This window comes from Pinus tabuliformis, chromosome X (genome assembly GCF_031772625.1).
Source record: "Pinus tabuliformis cultivar Carrire ecotype Pingquan chromosome X, CPIR1, whole genome shotgun sequence".
Classification (NCBI taxonomy): Eukaryota; Viridiplantae; Streptophyta; class Pinopsida; order Pinales; family Pinaceae; genus Pinus; species Pinus tabuliformis.
This window is the reverse complement of record NC_142308.1, coordinates 1,241,071,229-1,241,092,805: the sequence shown is the minus strand read 5'-3', so window position 1 is coordinate 1,241,092,805 and position 21,577 is coordinate 1,241,071,229. Positions and strand designations below refer to the sequence as shown.

The 21,577-nt window shown below is 35.7% G+C and overlaps 1 protein-coding gene across 1 annotated transcript; it reads right to left on the bottom strand.

The window, feature by feature from the left end:
• Positions 1-373: 373 nt before the first annotated feature.
• Positions 374-21,352, bottom strand: LOC149144454 (transcription factor LHW-like). Its single transcript, XM_089449851.1, has 7 exons — positions 21,269-21,352; positions 20,986-21,082; positions 4,921-5,061; positions 4,674-4,799; positions 1,325-1,432; positions 949-994; positions 374-862 (listed from the first exon to the last, which is right to left on the bottom strand). Exons 2-4 carry the CDS (start codon positions 21,052-21,054, stop codon positions 4,749-4,751), a joined length of 261 nt encoding a protein of 86 aa, XP_089305977.1. The 5' UTR covers positions 21,055-21,082; positions 21,269-21,352; the 3' UTR covers positions 374-862; positions 949-994; positions 1,325-1,432; positions 4,674-4,748.
• Between the last annotated feature and the right edge of the window lie 225 nt (positions 21,353-21,577).

The window sequence follows — 21,577 nt, the reverse complement described above, 5'->3', positions numbered from 1 at the left end:
GAATTTGACTCGTGGCATTCTTTATCTGACAAGGAATCAAAATCATCACTAGTATTAAATTCATTCAACACAGACTTTGGATATCCCACTGACATCTGCATTTTGTTGTCATGCCTGAAAACCATGGAGTTTCATGTCGATAGTAGAATAAGATGTGTGCATGATGCTCAAGAACATGTTCCTTATTAACCATTGTTACTTGACAGAAACCAAAGGGACAACACAATATCAACGTACACAAAATCCCCTACCGAAATATAATCATAACTTAACAAAGAAGTCTAAAAGATGTTCTTAATTAATAAACATTGTATTTGGAAATACTATTTCTTTAGATTTAAAAAAGACTATGTTGCACAACACTTTTGTTTATTTATCCGGGCAATTATATCATAGTGTATGTCACACAGTAGCAATCTACAGTACCTAAAGTAAAAATACAAATTTGCTCAAGAAAATAGATTTAGAAAAGAGCTTTGAAAACTATAAGTTTGTCATCAAAGCTTTAATTAATTTAACAACAAACTAGTTGGAGTTTGAAAATCAAAATCATTCATAGGAAACAAATAGGACAATGGCCAAAGTCGCTATTCATACAAATAAAGCTAGAGTCACTATTGCCATTGCAGATAACTGAAATTTGGGCAGTGGTCTAACAGTTAGAGTTTATTTGCCGGGAAGACTCATCAATACCATCATTTTTTTTCCACGGTCTGTTGTGTCTCTAGATCTAGATCAGATAGCTTGTCATTCTCAAGTTCTACCTTTCAAGTACTGATTTCTGGCTCACCCTTTAAAACATAATTCTACCACTCCATTTTATTTTGTTTTGTCAAGAGAATTGGCAGGACCTTCCCATCCTCTGTTTTACATCATCAATAACCATCCATCAATGATATAAAGAATAACAAATACACAACAAAGGCCAAAGATGTGCTTGTTGTATACCTATGTTCTAGGACTCATTTGACCTTACTAGTGCAAAGAGCTCACCCTGAAAAAATAACATCCACGTGGAATTTACAAAACTTTTTTAAATCAAGCTCCAAGTAAACCAATCAAAATATGAACATCCTTTTAATCAATAAAATCTCCAACTTAAAATAAAAGTGGCCTAGAATAGAATGTTATATCAACCATATCAAGTAACTAACATCGGGTGAGAAATAAAAGCGATGCATATTGGATTAGTGAAATAATTGATCTAGTAAAGCTCAAAAACAGATGACTTACAGCTAAGAAACACAAATAAATGACTTAGAACTAAGACATGAGGTTGCCCTTTCAACCCTATTGTTAAATAACTCTTCTTTATGTCACTTACCATTAAACTTTTTTTGATATCAGGTGGAAGTGGTATTGTAACATTAACCTCTGATACTCTGTGTCCACGACTACTTCCCAAGATCCGCTCCATTACCAACATTTGGGGCTAGATAAGATACATGCAAAAACCATCAACATGAAAATGAACTCTGCGTCCTTGTAAAAAAATGGGAGGAAAAAAAATATCCACAAATTGAAACAAACTGTAGGATACCTCATTCCTGCAACATGATTATCTTTTCATGAACAATAAAAAAATAAATCATGAGAAATGTAGTTTTTGCCACATTTTGACAATGAAATCTTTTGCATATTCTATGAACAATTGATGAAAAAAGTCAACGAAAGCTTGTAAGGATTAGGATTATAGTAAATCATAAAGGATCCGCACCAACACATATATAATCCTAGACATAAGTATCTATACATATAAGTATTTATTGAGGACATTGTATTTTGTGAAATATGGAAGTCAAATCTTTGAAATAACACAATTTATGGTGCCACTGTCTTACGAAGTCCATTCATTCGAGTATTTACGAAGTCCATTCAAGAATTTTTTCAAAGTTCAAAGTTCAAACAATTAACATGTAGCCTAAAAAAGCTCAGATATGAAAAGGAGATAACTAAAGATGTAGGGTATATATCTCACATTTATATATCCTAATTTCCAGACATTGAAATGACACTTTTTAGCATACTATTGCGAATTTAGCCCAAAATGCTAGAAAAAAAAATATTGATGGTTATTTTGCTAATATAGAAGTTTTATACATGCATTTATTTAAATAGTTAGCTTGTAATCTCAAACATATCTAAGGATGCACACAATACATTGCATCTTTAGTGCTGGTGTGTGAACTTGAGACAGCGAAGTCCAACATTTAACAGTTTGCCTACAATATGCACTAGCCAAATAGGTGAACAATAGTATTGTAGGTATGTGTTATGAATATATGTATTGTAGGCCAATAAGAGTATGGTTGGAACAGTCATGTCCAACCCTTCCAAGTTTGCCTATAATTTTCACTGGTCTAATAGGTGAACAATAGAACTGTAGGTGTGCATTCTGCATCACTTACCTAAATCCAACACCTTCAACATAGAAATTTCAAAGAATATGTCCAGAACTGGTAGGTAATTTTCAAAATGAAAGAGTTGGCTTGATTGTTTCTGGAGAAGACTAGATTCTTACATTGTTCAATGTAAATTCATGACACTTTGCCAAGCTTAGATGGAACAAAAAGGAACCAAGCCAGAAGGTTATTTAATAAATCCTTATCCAGGGTAAAATGTTAGCCCTTTTTTGTCAAAAAGCATAAATGTAAAAACTTTAAGAAATTCAGTGAAGAGACTGTAGAAATGTTCTTATCAAACCACTAACATAAACAGAGCTAAGAAATATTGCTTTGTAAAAGAGATATTCATGGTCAAATTAACAAGAAAGTGACATTTTAGCATAGTTAATGCACTAGTGTTGCTGTTACAATATTTGGCCCAAACAATAAATAGAAAAAACCCATTTTCAATTTAGTAGGAGCATGCTGGGCAAATAATCTCACAATAATACCCATCATTGAACATTCTGACCCACTAAATCACTTTTACATCCTTTTGAAGTCCTTCAACAAAGTACTTAAAAGTTGTGAACAATGTCATAACAATACTTCTAGCTATAGAACAAGCATTTCAAGCTTGCCTCTATTTTATGATATGGATATTTGTCCTTCAAATAGAGTTATGTGGCAAAAAACCACTCCTTAAGAAAAAATGTGGTTGTAAATGCATGCTGAATTCTCTTAGCACAAATATGCTCTTAGTATGGTATAGGATTCTCAGACTAGTGGCAGGTTTAAGGGTGCCAATGACTTTAGATTTTAACTATGATATGGTGCATGCTTGGCTTCAAGACAACGTATTCTTTAGGAATTTCATGTTGGGAAACCTCCAAATCTGTTTCCAGGAAAACTCAAGTTAAATGGAATTTTTTTTGTATAATGGTTGTGATTCATATGGATGCACATTAATATATATGTTTTTTTCCTAAATTTGAATAATTTATGTATTTTTTGGTGACCTTTTAGCATAGTTAATGCACTAGTGTTGTTGTTATAATATTTGGCCCAAACAATAAACAGAAAAAACCCATTTTCAATTTAGTAGGATCATGGTCGAAAAATAATCTCACAATAATACCCATCATTGAACATTCTGACCCAATAAATCACTTTTACATCCTTTTGAAGTCCAACAAAGTACTTCAAAGTTGTGAACAATGTCATAACAATAATTCTAGCTATAGAACAAGAATTTCAAGCTTGCCTCTGTTTTATGATATGGATATTTGTCCTTCAAACAGAGTTATGTGGCACAGAACCACTTTCACCCTTAAGAAAAAATGTGGTTGTAAATGCATGCTGAACTCTCTTAGCACAAATATGCTCTTAGTATGGTATAGGATTCTCATACTAGTGCCAGGTTTAAGGGTGCCAAAGGCTTTAGATTAACTATGATATGGTGCATGCTTGGCTTCAAGACAACATATTCTTTAGGAATTTCATGTTGGGAAACCTCCAAATCTATTTCCAGGAAAACTCAAGTTAAATGGAAATTTTTTTGTATAATGGTTGTGATTCATATGGATGCACATTAATATATATGTTTTTTTCCTAAATTTGAATAATTTATGTATTTTTTGGTCAACCAGTTTTTTTATCCGGTTTTTATCTAGTTCTGATTCGATTTGACAGTAGAAAGAACTCAGGAACTTGAGAGGATAAATTAATATCCTCCCCAACCAAGTTCAATTTCTACTTGTGATGTGATTGTTGTTCATGAGACAATTGTTGATCCATACAACAAATGTATATATTCTTGGAATATGATCTAACTATGAATATGGAAGTGTTCAGCTATCTTTTTGAGGACATTGTATTTATGAAAATCTAGAAGTCAAATCTTTGAAATAACAAAATTTATGGCAGTGATAAGTTGGAAGTCAAATCTGAAATAACATAATTTTGGACAGTTGAGAACTTCATATGTGTGTGTAAGAACTGAAATCCATGAACACAGTCACAACTCATCATATAATGCTCTAATTTCTCCAAAACCCTAGATAGAGAAAACCAATAGAAACCTTAGCTCCAACAAAGATATTTCAAAAAGATTGATTGTTGGAGTATCTTTCGTGGAGCTAGGGTTTCTCTTGGTTTTCCCTATCTAGGCTTTTTGAAAGCATGGAGAATTATATGATATGAAAGCAACCAAACACAAATAAAAGAGGAAGCTTTACATGGAATCAGAGGTTTGAGAGTTAATTATCTTGTTTGCAATCATGGCATTACCTCAACAACAAAGCGAACCCAGATATTGTCACTGTGAGCTTCCATGACTCCCTTTAAAATCATAAGCCCCAAGCCTCAAATGATGTCAACTATTTCAAGGAAGAGCCCCTGCTCCTCACAAAGCATCTACAATATTGGTGAAAACCAACAGAAGATAACATGACAATGTTAAACCATGTCTCAAAAAAACAAAAATGAGTTATTGAATGCAATATAAAAACCTTGTTAATCTAAGAAATTAACTAACCTCTATAAGCAATTCTCGGGGCTGACTCATATTCTCCACTATGATAGGGCACCCCATAGTTTGAAGACCCAATTCCACTGTCCAACTTGCACCACTTTCCAGGTTACCTTTTGAAAGAAATCCATCATCCTTATCAAGCACCTACATAGTTTCCAAGGTAATAAACAATTATACTTGACTGCCAAGTTTACAGTGATACTTTTATTTTTTTTAATTGTTGGAAGAAGCAATTTATCAGCTGGAGCAAAACAATCACTGCATGGATGGACAATACATAAATAAGCACAAGAAGATCGAAATTGCAAATGTAAATCCCCAGTATATCAGAATGGAAATGTAATATTTTAAAGCGCCAGTAAACACCAAGAATGGAGGTGAAATACCAGTCAGTATTATCTCAAGGACTAGCAGGAAAACGTAGAATTATTAGATTATGCAATCTCTTAAAGATAGAACCTTTTAGGAAATAAAACAAGAAATATTAAGATTGAAGGCAGATATTATCCTACAACATTGTTGGCAAAGAAACTGAGAAATGAGAATGACACTTACATTTTTGTAAATGTTCATCCTTGTTTTTGTCGACCTGCATGGAGGAAAACGTGGAATGATTAGCTTAACTGTGCTTAAGCTAAGGAATCCTCCAATTGTCTGTCCAATGCACTTGTTGCATCCTCGTCTAATAGTAATATGCTCGGATTCTTTATGATCCCTTTTTCCCTCCCAGTAATTGCACTCCTCTATCTCCATAGTTTGTTTTGCAACCCACAGCTGCATAGTTTGTTTTGCAACCAACAGTCACAAAAGAAGGCTAAACAAATGGCATGTGCCGAAGAAATTTGTATTTTCTGGGTTCTTTTAAATGAGTAAATTTTAGGGCTTTGGTCCAATAATAATATAGAAAATTCTCATTTCAATCTTAAAAAATATAAAAATATAAAAGCTACAGAAACTTCACACATATCAATTTTTTATGTGTTTAATTTGACAAGATTAATGGTGCAAGCCGAAAACAATAGTCTCTGTCGTAGGCAGGGACTAAAAACAGATCTACTAAATGGGTCTAAAACATTTTATAGATAAGAAACAAAGGAATCTCTCTTCATAACCAAATATCAATTTTGGAGTTCTCGAAACAAAATAGCAAAATTGATATATTTTATTTCTTAATATTCAACCATATTCCTTCACAATCTGAACGGACATAATCCACGTTCACGTCAACGTTGACATCGACACCATCGATATGTTCTTCACTTACACATTTTGTTTCTTGAAAGTCTACAACTTGTGACAAATCTGCATACTTGGGTTCACGTGATGTATTATTTCTCAATCCTTTTGGAGGACATGTTAACACTACATACTAGTCAGTCTCAACTGGATCTTGTACATAGAATACTTGTTTAGCTTGCGATGATAGAATAAATGGATCATCTTGCCAATGATTTTGACTTAAGCATTTCTTCATATTCACCATTGTAAAACCCAAATCATCAGTTTTTATCCCTCTCTTATTGTATACATCAATCCAATTACATTTGAACAATGTGTACTCCATACAAAAATAGTCCAATGTAATTATTTCTTCTACCACTCCATAAAATGTTGTGTTTTGAAGTACAGGGTTTGCATCTTTGGAACTTCACCTCATCATTGTTTGAGCTTCCATACACACGCCACTATTTTGGGTGGTTCTCTCATTCTCTATGCTTTTTATATGGAATCTATAACCATTGATTAAGAATCCATTGTACTTATTCACGAATTTCCTGGGGCCACACGCTAGCCATTTATGTGTATCAGGCACCCTTCCATCTCCTTCCACTTGTATAGTTTTAGATTTTTAAATGTAGTTATAATTCATACATTCAACATCTGAAAAAATATTTAATTTCCTACATGACAATATTCCCATACACTGATTTTTAAGTACACTTATAACATAAATAATATCGTTACCTTTTATTTTAACCAACTAGTAAAATTATGGGTATGGAGTTTCTGCAATAGAGCTTCATCTTTTTTCATTTGGGTAATTGAGTTGGCAATCTCCATTTTGTGCATCCTAATTCAACAATTATGGACAATAGATATGGTGGTTAATGTGTTTTGATAAAATATGAATAAAATATTTTTAAAGGTCAAATATGTTAATCTATCCATGGATCTATGTTTTGTTAAACCATAAACAAACAAACAAAAAATTACAGGCCAAATATGTTACTCTATCCATGGATCAACTTCGTTTGTGTGAAATAGAACCCACCTATGGGCTTGTTCCCAACTAATGTCATCTAGTTCTAAAGGAATTGGAGAAGGTAATGGATTTCCATTAAGGATAACTTCTTCAACTTCCTCATCCCACACTTCATTTCGACCATGTGTGGATCCAATAGTTTCCATACCTTTCAAGAATCCTCCACAAAACTTTATTGATTCCTCCATAGTATAGCTTTCAGCAATGCATCCTTCAGGCCTATTTTTGTTCTTAACATAGCTCTTATATACTTTCATGTTCCTACAAAATGAACAAAAGAGAATTAAGTAATGTCAAAAGCTTTCAAAAAATATCATCTTGTTGTTGTGCTTGATAAAAAGTAAAGTTTCGCGTACCTCTCAAAGGGGTACATCCATCTATATGCAACCGAGCCACAATATCGAAGCTCACGTATCAAATGTACATTCAAATGCAACATTATATCGAAGAATGAAGGAGTAAAATACTTTTCAAGAAAGCACAATGTCTTCACAATATCAATTTCCAACTTTTCAAGACTCTCTACTAAAACTGATTTTTCACAGATTTGCCTATAAATGTAGCAAAGCTTACAAAGCATCTTTCAGACAACAATTGGCAACACATGCCGCAAAGCCACTGGGAATAGTTTTTGCATTAGAACATGGCAATCGTGTGCTTTCATACCATGGAACTTAAGATCTACATAGATATATGATTTTTTGGATTAGAGTTATAACCATCTGGCACCTTTAACATGAAAAGAACATGACATAGGGTTCGTTTCTCTTTCTTTGAAAGAGTATGTGGTGCAGGTGGAAGGAATATTTTTTATCCTTTAACTTCTGGGCATAGTGATTTCCTGAAACCCATTTTTTGCAAGTCATCACGTGATTTTTTTCCATCTTTGGACTTCCCTTTTATATCCAAAAGAGTTCCAAAAATTCTTTCACACACATTATTCTCCACATGCATTACATCTAAATTGTGGCGTATTAGGAGTTTCTGCATTCCAACACATCAAGAATATTATAACAATATTTAATATGGACAAATAGATAAACAATAAATTCAACCAAGACATATAATCACAATGAGGTCAACTAAGCAAGTTGTGTCCAATAATTAGGCATGGTTGATGGGTCGACATACCTCCCAATATGGTAGATTGAATAGAATTGATTGTTTCTTCCACACCACAACCTCAGTCTTTTCACCTGTTTTATTATTTCTTTTCCTTTTATTTGATTCAATCTCCCCCCAAATTGCTTCCTTTCCTTGTGTTTCCTTCAAAATATATAATACTTTTACAATTGGAGGGGCTTAACGATGCTCCTCCTTCCCATTAAACGATGCCTTTTTGTGAGCGAAACTTATGATGTTGAGGAAGAAATATCCTATGTCCCATGTACACACATTTCCTGCTACAACTGAGATACTCTGATTCTGTGTTCCTCCCACATATGGGACATGCATTATAGCCTTTTGTTGTGCAACCAACCATATTCCCATAAGCAGGAAAATCATGGATCACCCACATAAGAATTTCCTTCATGTTAAAGCATGTCTTACTATAAGCATCATATGTCCATACCCCTTGGTCCCATAATTCCTTTAGTTCATCTACTAAGGGTTTCCAATACACATCAATGTCATTCCCTGGTTGCTTGGGACCAGGTATTAACAATGTTAGCATACAAAAATTCCTTTTTGTGCACAACCATGGTGGAAGGTTGTATGTAACTAACACTACAGGCCAAACACTGTATGTGCTGCTCAAGTCTCCAAAAGGATTAAATCCATCTACTGTCATTGCAAGTCGTACATTGCGAGGTTCGCTAGAAAAACTAGGCCATTTGTCATCAATAGTTTTCCATGTTGGCCTATCAACAGGGTGGCGCATTTGACCATCATTGCTTGCATTCTCATGATGCCACCTCATTTTTTGTGACATGTCTACAGAGCTATAATGAAAAAGATTTTTTTCATTTATATAATATATTATCATATAATAACATTACGACAAATGGTAAAGATAATACAAGAAGGGGAAAACTTGAATAAAATTATAGTGTTCAAGATCATACCTATACATTCTTTTTAGACTTGGTGCTATGGGAAAATATCTTAACACCTTGGCTGGAACACCTTTCCACACCTTTTGAGATTGAGCATCCACCTTCCATCGAGATTTTCCACATGTTGGGCATTGATATTTACTTTCATAACTTCCTTAATACAAAATGCAAACATTTGGACATGCGTGTATCATATCATAGTTTAATCCCAATGATTTTATCAACTTTTTTGCAACATATGCAGAATCTAGAAGTGTGTTATCTTTAGGAAGCACATATTTTTGCAATTTTAACATTTGGTCAAAACTTGTATCAGACCATCCACTCTTCACTTTCAGATTGTAGAATTCTATAGTGGTTGATAGTTTTGTGAAGTCAACACAACCTGGGTACAATGGCCTCTTGGCATCTTCAATAAGCTTCTTATATTCATTAAGTTCATTTAGTACATTTGTTGATGCCAACCCCTCATTATCACAACTCTCATTGATGTTTTGATTAAGACATCGATTTACATCATTCACCATTTCAAGCATTTGATCACCGAAAATGGTTGCATCATCATCATCATTTAGAGGTTCACTGTCGTTCTTAAACAATGTTTCATGCTCATCAACCTGATTATCATAATCATGTTCCACAACATGTTCATAGCCCTATTAATAAGAAAATTAAAATTTATGTTAATAATTTTATGGTTTTTATGAAAATTAAAATCAATAACATTTGGTCAACCTAGTCAAATAGGGCCCTTGACTAATATTAAATGGCTTACCAGTTGAGATGAAATATGCTCGAGAACTTCATGTGGCTCATTTTCAGAATGTTGCCTGTCCTTATCAATAATAGATGGAATCTAAAGGAGATAAAGAAAAAAAATGGAGTTTGCACATATAAAAATAAGTGATATCTTTACTGTAAAACATATAAGGTTGAAACTAGATCAATTCTAATTTTTTTCAAGATCCCTGACTGGGAATGCTCTCTCCATGCAAATACAAAATGTTATATTGTTCTATTATACCATCACAAATCAAGTGCTCTCGTACTTTATCAAATGTTTGTACTTTCACTACGCCACATTTATTACATGGACATTTTGTGGACATCTTATTCCTTGAATGCTCCTCAGCAAAATTTAAGAATTCCTCAACCCCGTCTCTATATTCTTTTAGTGTTCTACACATAACCAGTTTCAAGTCATATAAATTTTAATGAGCACAAGTTACCACTGATACATTTTTTGCATATCACAATGAATAATCAAATACACAAACTATACCTATTTTTCGATTTCATCCAATTTCTTTTGTTTATTTGATAATATGTTCCAAGCTCCTTTGAAATTGCATCTATAAAGAACTATATAAGTTAGTTGATACTAAAGATAGATGTTGCTGAAAATAAGCCTAGATTTGTAACAAAAAATTAGCAACCCTATATAATGACACATTAGATGTAATAGAACCTTCTAATGGTGTATTTATGTTGGTGCAATCCACTATTTTGCTGGTATATGACTGCAAGGGCCACATTTATTCTAGACCTACTCAAGGTTATAGTGTATTTGTGATCAGTCCTTTGGTACGATGCTGATCGCGACCACTTATTAGACGAACCTGAAAATCTAGAGACAATCTAGCAAAGCTTGAAGTTAAATTGCTTTTGTTTCCACACAAGTGAATGGATAGCTCCCTGAATGTGTGGTTTTGAGGGCAAAGTATATAAGAATTTGATTGAAGGTGAACATTAAAAAGGCATTGTTGAATTGCGGTAATGGACCTAAGAGAGGAATTGGCATTCACACTTAACCTTGGAAATTATGGGTTCACTTCAGGCAGCATTTTATTTCCTCAAAAGCAAGCTACATGCATCGCTATATTTGGCATCACTATATTAGCAATGCCTCGTTATACCTCTGTCCACGATATCTTCAGCATATTCATTCTTCTATGGTCTATGGCTCATCAAAATGGATCTATAATGGTGTGGTAGTAACTCACTATGACTACATATCACCTCTATATGCACCTTCTCAAGAAGTCTGTTCAAACCCAGATGCGATTCTTTAAGGCTCGTATTTTTCTAAGGTATGGCTTATCTAAGTCTGATATGTATCCTCCAGACCTGCACTCTAGACTCTGTTAATGGAAATTCTTGGTCGTCCTATATTAGCCATGACACAATGAATAAGGTATTAGCGATGTATATGTCATATGGACAATAACACTCAACAAAACTCATAACAGTGACTTAAATTCTGGACAATAATCTATTTTAACCTCATAAATTCTAATGTCAGTGGCTTTCCTAGATGAGGGCAGTAAGATATATGGAGACTAATGCAGTGATAGGAATATGTGCTGATAGTATGAATCTTGCACTTCCTACAGTGACCTGATCAACATATATATATATATATATATATATATATATATTCACAATTCAAACTGCTTATATCAGATGAGTCAACCTGTGGAGATGTTGATTTGCAGTGGTTTCATTGTGATCCCAGAAATAGACCTCAATAAATTTTTGTTCACAAGCAGTGGAAGCATTTGATTTTTGCAAAGACAATCCTCTCTCAGTTTGAGAAGAATTAGTCTCCCTGAAATCTTCTATACCGAGCATCAAGTAGCAGAATAGGAATTTTGCTGAAGTCATCTCTCAAGAAGAAGTGGTCCTCCTAGAAGTTTGCAAGATTTGAAGCTATCATAAAAGTTAAAAAAAAAAAAAATAGAATCCTGAGCAGTGATCTTTCTTGGTTCCCTCACAGTTATATGTACATGGTACTGTTCTATGTATGTCACCTCAAGCTCACCACTATTTATGGTCCAGCATTATGTATGACATCGGTACTGCTTAGTAGCAATGGTGATACGTTACAGTACCTATAAATTGATGAAAGCGTTACAGTCTTGTTCACAATCAAAGTTGTGAACAAGACATATATGAACTCTGGAAAGCTTGATTCCTTGATATGTTGGAAGGTAAACATGTTAACTTTTTTATTGAAGCAGTGGTGTTGACCCCAGGAGGTGTTGTGTGCTGAAATATGTATTCATTGGAACATGATCATCTCAGGAAGCTATATGACTTTAACTTTTCGGGCAAGTCTCTAGAGAGGAGGGTATTGACTTATAACAAGTCTAATGAACTTCCATTGTCATGATTGCTTTGTTTGCAACTCACGAGCCAATCTGCCACCTGATTTGCTGTCCTTCTAACACGTTCAAACCTACAACATTCTAAACCTTTTGTAGCTTGCCTAATCCAAGTTGATTGATTGGGCATCTCCCATTATTGATGATGAGATTTTCCATTGAGCTGATCATTTACTACTTTTGAGTTGCCTTCATAAATGAATTTCTTAAATCCATGTTTTAGCACTTCAGTGATGCACATTACTAAGACTTATTGGATTGTTTTATGAATTTATATGTTATTGCTATAACATTTTTTTGATAACCTCTGAATACTCCTTACCTCGCTGGACAAAGATTGTTTTTGGAGACACCTTCAAAATTGAATTTAGGGGCTTGGGTGGTGTGGGGACTTGATTTCTGCTGGCTGTTATTTTTTTTTGTAAGCTAAGTTGTTCTATTGTTATTTTTTAAAATTACATATCAAGAGAGTTACTGCAAGCGGTCTGCCACTAGGGAAACTAGACTAGTGATAGTGCAAAAGACTTTTTTCCATGAGAAGTTTAAAATCAAAATTTATAGGAAATGTTTCAAAACAGGAATTGTCTAGTAGACTAATGCCAGGGTTGGCAATCTGCATAGTATTAGTATCTATAAAAACTAGAAAACAAAAAGCTAATGTGATGTCGAACCAGCTTAAAGGACCACTATAGCCTACTCTACTTTATGCATAAACACCTAAAACGAAACTCAGACAAACCCAAAACAAAGTGAAACTGTAAGTGGATCGCAGAGAGGGTAATCCGCAGCAATTGAGTCGATTTGAGGACTCTCTGGTCTGAGGAAAATCGATTAGCAGGTCCCTGACAAAAGCCCAAGCATTATACACAAAAATGCTGCAATTTTGGGCAAAAGGAAGCGCCAAGAGGGGAAGCACAGCGCCAACTGACAAAAACGCAGTGCCAGGAGGAAAAAAAACGCAGCACCGAGCTCAGGACTGCGATTTAACAGAATTTTCTTCTATATTTTTGTTTTTCTGGGTTTCCTCCTTTGTCGCATTACCGAGGCATGATCTACATGACTGGCAATAAATTGTGAAGGCTATCATCGGATTAATGCTCGGAAAACTCGTAGCTGTATAAAGGAATAGCTTGCTTGACTGCTCAAAAAAACATCACCTCATGTTTAGTCGTTTTAGTCAGCTTCTGCAATAAGGTGAAACCCATTTAGGGATTGGATCAAATCATCTCAACCGCTTCCTTAAGTGAATTAGTCTCTGTTCCCATAGCCACTCAGCCACTCCTAATTTTGGAATTGATTGAATTCGTCCAGAAAGGCAGCTGCAGTTCAATCACCTGATGGAAAGTACTCAGACCGACTTGGGAATTTGAGCGATTTTCTGAGATCCAGTTCTCTATTCTATCAGTTGCTTCAGAGACTCCATGCCCACCTGGGAAATAATGTCATTTCATCATTACCCATATCGTCAGTTCAATCATCTTACTGTGAGACTGAGATTCTAAATTGGGCCAATTCATCAGACCCATTTCTTCAATTCAACAATTATACATAGCAGTGATCAAATGTCCTCTGCGCGGCCATCTCATGATGAATGGAAATGTTAAAAATCACATCTGAGATAATCAATAAGGGAGAAGGAGATGGCTTTTGTATATGTTAAAGCTATTACAACATAGACTTACGATTTTCCCACAGAGCCCACAGATTTCAGATTCAAAACCAACAGAAAGCTTTCGATACTCAATAAAAAACAGAGTTTTATTCATGAAAGTGGGTCTTCTCCCATCTGGCCCTCGATGGCTGGATTTTTCACTCTCCCTACTCTGTCACTCTGTCCCTCCTCACTCAAGATTACAACGAGAAAACCAACATAAATACATCTGGTCCCAATCCTATTGTAGATCTCTCAGAAGGTGATACAAGAACCATTATGAAGAGGAAAATAACAGAACATTGGACACTTTCCATGACTTCATAACCATGAGCACATTCTCTAAAAGTTATCGACGTTTAAGACTACTTACAAAAATAATTGGAAGCAAAAACTCTCAGGTGGAGTTCCAGAGACCAGTGCCCCCCCTGCTTGCACATGCAAAATTTAATGCTGCCCATTCCACTGTTGTTCAGAAAAATGTCAGGCTACTCCACAACTCAGGCTGCTAGGACACAAACTGAAAGGCAGCTGCAACTATACTGAACTATGGGCATTAACAAAGATGAAAATGAGCTAGGAATACTCTTACTCGTTGCAAGGCTGAGGAGACCTCATAAAAGCTCCAAGTCATTATCCATAGCTGTCTCACTTCCCAGTCAGGCAAGTCTTCAATTTGAATTTGTATTTCTCTAAGGTCCTTTTCCTTTCACTCAATTTTTTGTTCCCATCTTAAGGAAGCCCATATCTTACGTTTTCAGGAAGAAGGAAGCAGGACTCATGGAGATGAAGAGACAAGATCCCTATTTTTTCCCCTCTTCCCAAATCCTTGAAATGCACAGAGAATTCAAAGTGCAACCTGAGTGTTTTAACATTTTCTTAGCTGTCTGGCTGCCCCCATGATTTAAAACTATAAAATTAGAAAGCAAGCCCTAGTCCTGAATGTAAGTACAAGGGAGATGCTTCATCATAGGTGGGAGTGGGCTTCTATTTCCTTTGTGGTAGTCAGTGTGTTATGTGGGTCAATTTAAGAGGGTGGGAATTAAAAGGAGGTTGAAACATTGATAAAAGGGAAAACATAAGCATATAACAAATGGTAGTTTGTCGATACTAAGAGTTGTTATTCCACTTTTCTAATACTACACTACAGAAGACGTATGCTCAAGATTTGAAAGGTTTTTTTACTCTGCATTCTCTTGAAGGTCCAAAGCTTTAGCAAAAGCATCCAAACTGATACACCTGAAAAAAACAGATTATTCATTAGGGCTAAAAGGCTTAACAATCTTCTGTTTGTTTGGAGATCTTTTTGTTCAGTTAATTGCGTTCTATTGAAGGGTGCTTCTATATTTAAACATCTTGTGGGAGAGTCATGTGATGGATTTGATAATGATGATACAGGTTTTGAGGAAGATCCAGGCAATATAAACTGAAAAGTAATGAGATGTGCCATGAGGATGTCTAAGTTCACAGACATTTGCTTCATTATAAGGGATCATGGGTGTGTGTGTGTGGGGCATCTGGGATGGGTGTGGGTGCTGGTATGGGGAAGCCATTTTTAAAATTAGGGTATGTGGATCATGGGTGTGTGTGTGTGGGAAATCTGGGATGGGTGTGGGTGCTGGTACGCGGAAGCCATTTTTAAAATCAGGGTATATGGTGATGTGGGGGAGATATATATTAGAATATATAAAAGGTAGTTTTTCTTTTTTGGTCTAACAAATGGAATTTTTTTATACAAAACAGCAAAACTTAAAATCTTGTGATTTGAACTGTATAATTGACTTTGTACCACTTAAAAACACAGAACTGTGCTATCTATATGTCTGTGTAAAAACCTAGGGGAATGCTTCCCAATTGTGGGAAGTCTGAATCTTGGGTAAAGTTAGTGGGTGTACATTTCAGTTTGGCACTAGACACATGGGTCAGATCTAATGTAAGATGCTGCCAGGCAATAGAAAACATAAATCTGACCTTTCTTTGTCTATCTTACTTAATATACACAGATTAATCCTCTGTATCAACTATCTGGGCATAAAATATGCATGTCACACTCTCATTATAGCTTACTGGACAGATTCATGTAGTAGATCACAGGGGATGTAAATTACAAATGAGACCTTAAATTAGTTTGTTTGGCATGGAGGATGCAGATCAGACCTTGAAAATGAGAATAATAGGTGTTGGATTAGACTGCACAAGTCGCAATTTTGGATTGTTTTCAGGGGTTGTTGCCTAAGGTTTGTCAGGGACAGCATCCTGCATCTGGGATGTGGGATGTCTTCCCTAGGATGGGAGACATAGTTACACATTTCTTAGGGCCAGGAACCCTTTGTTAGTTTTTAGGGTTACTTTGAAAGTCTTACACCATTATTGGGTGCTTCATGAGATTTGGGGTGCATGTTGTATGTTCAGCCCCTGGATGGTCTAAGATGAATTGGTGCGTGGAAGATGGTGTTGATAATTGAGATAGCTTGATCAATGGATGCTTAACCTTAGATGTTTTTCGGCTTGTTATATTTCTTTTAGATGTTGGACTTTCCTGACAGTTTAGTGGACACTCTTTATGATGGCCAGATGGAGACTTCACTTGCTTGGAGAATGCTAAGTTGCATGAAACGGGGAAACGGGTACGAGTTTCCGAAACGGGAAGCGATACGAAACGCGACCTCCCCAAATTTTGGAAACGGGGAAACGCGAATATATATATATATATATATATATATTAGGACATTTAAGAAATATGTGCAATCATAAAGCATATATGATACATTCTAATTTATTACATTATGATAAAATTGTCAATTGTCAATGCATAAACTATAAGTCTCTAAATTTACATCACATTTACTCATGAATGATCACATAATGAAAATAGAAATATCCAAAATCAGCCACGAGAAATTTCTAATTTCTTGTCTCGTGCTTGATTGGGAGTCTCCTCCTACATAGTCAAATGACCTTAGTGCTCTTGATTAAATACAAGTTTCATACCCTAGTACCCTACATGCTCTTCATTATTGGGAGTCTCCCCTGCATAGAGGGCTTGGTTCTCTTGATTAAATACAAGTTCCATACCCTAGTACATGATAAAATCCAATGGAAACATTGCAATCCCCCTAATCCTGAAATCCTGAAAAACAGATAAGTCTGTTGGATTTTGAGTGAGATCTAAAATTCTACTTTCTCCATATGAAATCCAATGAGGGCGAAACCACTCTCAAACATCCTGAGTCATTTCATGGTAATGTTAAAAATTTAAGTAAAAGGATGAAAATGAAAAATAAAGGAGAATATCACTTTTACTTTAAGAATTTAACATTACCATGAATTGCATATCAACACTAGGACAAAAGTTCACTTTTATAACTTTAGACAGGCATCTAGAAGCTCAAAACACCCTAGCTGAAACAACTGCCAGTCTCCAAGAGAAACGACTTGCTGAATAGTGTGATGAGAGAATGAGACAAACTGCTCTTTTATAACTTTAGAATAGGTTTCTAGAACATCCTGGAAACCCTAAAAAAAATTAAAAACAAATTAAAAAAAAAAAAAAAAAAATTAAAAAACAACTGTAATTTTGGGGAAACGTGGCCCGTACGGCCTGGAAATGCATTTCCGGCCGTACGGCCACATTTCCATTTTGGGAAACGTGGCCGTACGGCCGGAAACGCGTTTCCAGGCCGTACGGTACGCGGAAACGCGTTTCATTTCGTTTCCCCTGGGGAAACGACCCCTAGGGCCATGTTTCCTGCAACTTAGGGAGAATGCCTTACTTGGGAGGAATGTTGTGCATCTTGGAGGAGGGAATCAAGCCCTAGATGGCATGGGGTTGATTGGACTCTTGTTTGGAGGCTTGGGGTTGTATGTGTGGGCTGCAAGAATGTTTTTACGGGAGGTAGCTGACTCAGTTGAGTACATCGCTTAGGAGGATGGATGGAGTTCATGGAGGTTTGCGATGGAAGCATGTGGACTTACCTTTCGTAGTTATATTATCTTAGAGCCCTTATTGTGTATGACATCAGCTTGGAGCATGATGCATGTACTTTGGAGTGTATCTCACTTGTGTTAGCCTACATGTAGGTTGCTTGTAAGGGCTTAGGCCCACATTGTATTGTTGGCCTCCCTTATCTCTCGTATAAATAATGGAAGGAGAGAGTCCTCATTCATTATTTATTTACTCACTTGCATTCACTCTTGTGATGAGATGTGACCCAGAGAGGAGTGTGCACTAGTCCTCTTCCTCTCTCCCAGTCTTCTCTTGTACTTGATCTCTCTCTTTCTCTCTTTTTTGTTGTTGCTGTCATCACTAGGGTTTGAAAACCTTAAGGTAACTTTTTTCGAGAAGATGCAGAGAAGAGTACGTCTTGCACTGGAGTAAGTGTTGGAGTGATTCTTGCATATTGGAGCTCCTTGGTTTTCCCTAGCTTAGGGTTTTAGAGAGCTAGTGGACTTGTACTAGCATTGAGAGAAGGCTATGTTATGTACATGCACTTCATCTTGAATATATAAATGATGTTTTCAGCTGTCCAAAACATGTGCATTTCCAGATTTGATTTTCAACCATAAATGTTAATGTGTTGTTATTTACAGCTATATAAGTCTTGATGCTTTGACATAAGTAAAACATAAAATTGTTTAGTGATTTAACATCTTCTTTGAGGAATCTAATGGGTTGTTTTGTTGTTGATATACCTGTTTTTGTACTGCTGTTAAAGATAATTTCAGACATTGTTTATGTAGGATAAATTGCACTAGAGGGCTGGAACTTATCCAAGTTGTTTGGTAACTTTTCTCCATGAATATGGAGAGTGTGGACTGCTTGGAAGTGAAACATTGTACTCTTTATGCTGTTGTTTTATACACTTTCATAACAGCCCTAAGGTTGAAAATTCATAGGCTTAAGATTCAGAAAACCTCTAGTTAAGAGGTGAAATTTATGTTGTGTTAAAATCTGAGATAACAATCTTGGGGCAGAAATTTTACACCCTTCCCCTGGAAACACAGATTTGACTTTAGCATTCTTAAATTTTCCTGCTGAGTGATCATGTATGCTTTTCTTCTGTAAAAGCATCCATCTCTTGGATGGTTTCACTGGTTTTGGAGCAGTTTTGCATATAAATTAATGCCACAAAAGAAGCATTTATCATCTCAGAGGAATCTTTCTTTTCTCTAGGAGTTTGAGGTTTGTGGTTATTGTTTTGGATATCAGGTTTTAACTTTTAACCATACATAATAAATTGTTATCTTGACCTAAGCTAGAGTGAATTTTTTTCTTGATCCTCTATTTCATAGCATGCATTAAGAGGTTTTATAAAAACTATTTAGCTCTTTAGTAGCTGTAGAACTATATTTTTCAATTTCTATCATCTTGTGCTTGTAATGTTCTTTCTCATATTTGCAGGTTTCGAGATCTATTGGAGATGTATACTTGAAAAAGCCTGAGTTCAACCGAGAACCTTTATATCAAAAGTTCTGTCTTTCTGAACCTCTCTGTGGGCCTATCTTGACTGCTGAACCCTCAATTAATGTCTATGACTCTATACCCTTCAGCCTCATGATCACTTTATCATATTTGCATCAGATGGTCTTTGGGAACACTTGAGCAACCAGGAAGCAGTTGATATTGTTCATAGTCACCCACATGCAGTAAGATTTAATACCCTTTCATTGTTTTGTTTTTTATTAGGATATATAAGATGTAACTTGCATAGCATAATTGGGTGAATTCAAATGCAAACCAGCAGCATGTTTATCTTCAACAACAAGATTTGACTTTGACATCCCCTGCATCCCTGGATGGGGGGATGTGTCCCCTGCATTCCCTGCATCCTAGGAACAGGGATGAAGTCATGGGTGTCTACTGCTTGGGTATGGGACGGCTTGGGGATATCCCTTAGGTGCCCCCTATCCACTGGGGATGTCATGGGGTGGCACCTTGTCATAGAGATTGTCAGGATACCCCTTGATTCCCACAGGGATGCCCATGCCTCCCCTACAGGGGGTGGGGGTAAACTCAAACCAAAAACAGTAAAATAGTTTTTTTCCTTCTTTTTATGGGAGGAATTTTTATTAGCCGGAGCCCCCCACATTGATACTGTGCTTGAAATAATCCATCTAACAGATTTTGCCAGTGTGGGGTTGGGAGAGAGGGTGTTGTTTACTTATTTCTCACACCACCATTCCCATTCCTCTATGTTGGCACTTGGAATTTTGGGGGTCTCTCGAGTTGTCCTAGAGACTTTCCCCCTACATCCGAACCTGGGGTAAAAATATTGGATTTATAAAGAATGATTTTTCTGTAGGATTGAACACCAGGAAAGAAAATAAGGTCTTGCAGGTGTTGCAAGCTTAGGACAAGCGAGGAAAACTAGATTGGTTTCCAGTGAAACAGAGTTGTATAATAAGAAATCCATTGCTCATTCTCTATCAATAAAATTCTCAATCAAGGAGAGGGTTTTCCTAGTTGAGTTCTTTAGAAAAATTGTGTTTTGCGATTGTGTGACTGTTATTTAATTATGTTCTATTCTGCTGCAATTAGAAATTATGTGTCTTGGTGTTACAATTTAGTTCCAGAATTGTTCACTACAGCCGTGCATAATTTTCAAAGATTTTTTAAATGGTATCAGAGCAAGGAACATAGTAAAGACCAGCATAAGTAGATCCATATATCACAAGAAGCAACGCAATCATAGGAGAACTTCTGAATCAACCGTAGCCTCTTTATCAGTGCACATCACCATTGAATTTCCCAAAAAGCTTTAAGATCATAATTCCACGGGAGTGCCCAGTCCTGCTAATCACGAAAAAAATATGATTGAATTTACAAACTCTTGTCGACCCTAACCCTGCCTTCTTCTCCATAATTCGGTATACAAGTTTAAATTCTTTGAAATCTTAACAATAAAAATCATAGAAATGAGATCAAAAAAATACCTTTCCAACATATCCGTATACCTCGGAGTTCTGGAAGGTTGCAATTTTATCTTCATATGCGAACGACATGTTTTCTGCTCCGAATTGCTGCGAAAACCTCCAAATCCAAATCAACAGCAAAATATCTCAATTAAAGCTTGAGCGAACTAGATCTGATATAATAAATACATGGTTAAAAATCTAGTCTAATCGACAGGGCAGCGAATAATTGAATATCATAGCAGGGTATGGAATCTGCTACGAAATAATAAAGAGCAGAGAAAGAGCGAATTCAGTCCCAAACCTGGCAAAGGAGAATAGCCGCGTCCCAAACCTGGTTTTGTTCAGAACAGCGGCAGGAAAATAAATTTTAATAGGTCCATTTATATTTTAGAGTAGCCGCCAAATTAATAAGGGGTAGTAAAATGTTATAAAGCAATTTCTATGGTCCCTTAGTTTTCTATTAAGTTTTATTTCTATTTGAGAAAAAGGAGGTTATCTCACGTAGAAGTTATATCTGATGATGTTGAAGATAAGTGATAATGTTAGTTTAATTAAGGCATCAATAAAAGGTATATGGTATATGAAGCTTAGAAAAAAAATAAAAATATGA

Excerpts from the sequence above, each read along its gene's own strand:
- LOC149144454 (XM_089449851.1), bottom strand. The coding sequence starts at position 21,054 with ATGTCGTTCGCATATGAAGATAAAATTGCAACCTTCCAGAACTCCGAG. Across the intron at positions 5,062-20,985 it reads TATACGGATATGTTGGAAAG|GTGCTTGATAAGGATGATGG; the intron begins GTATTTTTTTGA and ends GAAACTATGTAG. Across the intron at positions 4,800-4,920 it reads CCCGAGAATTGCTTATAGAG|ATGCTTTGTGAGGAGCAGGG; the intron begins GTTAGTTAATTT and ends CCAATATTGTAG.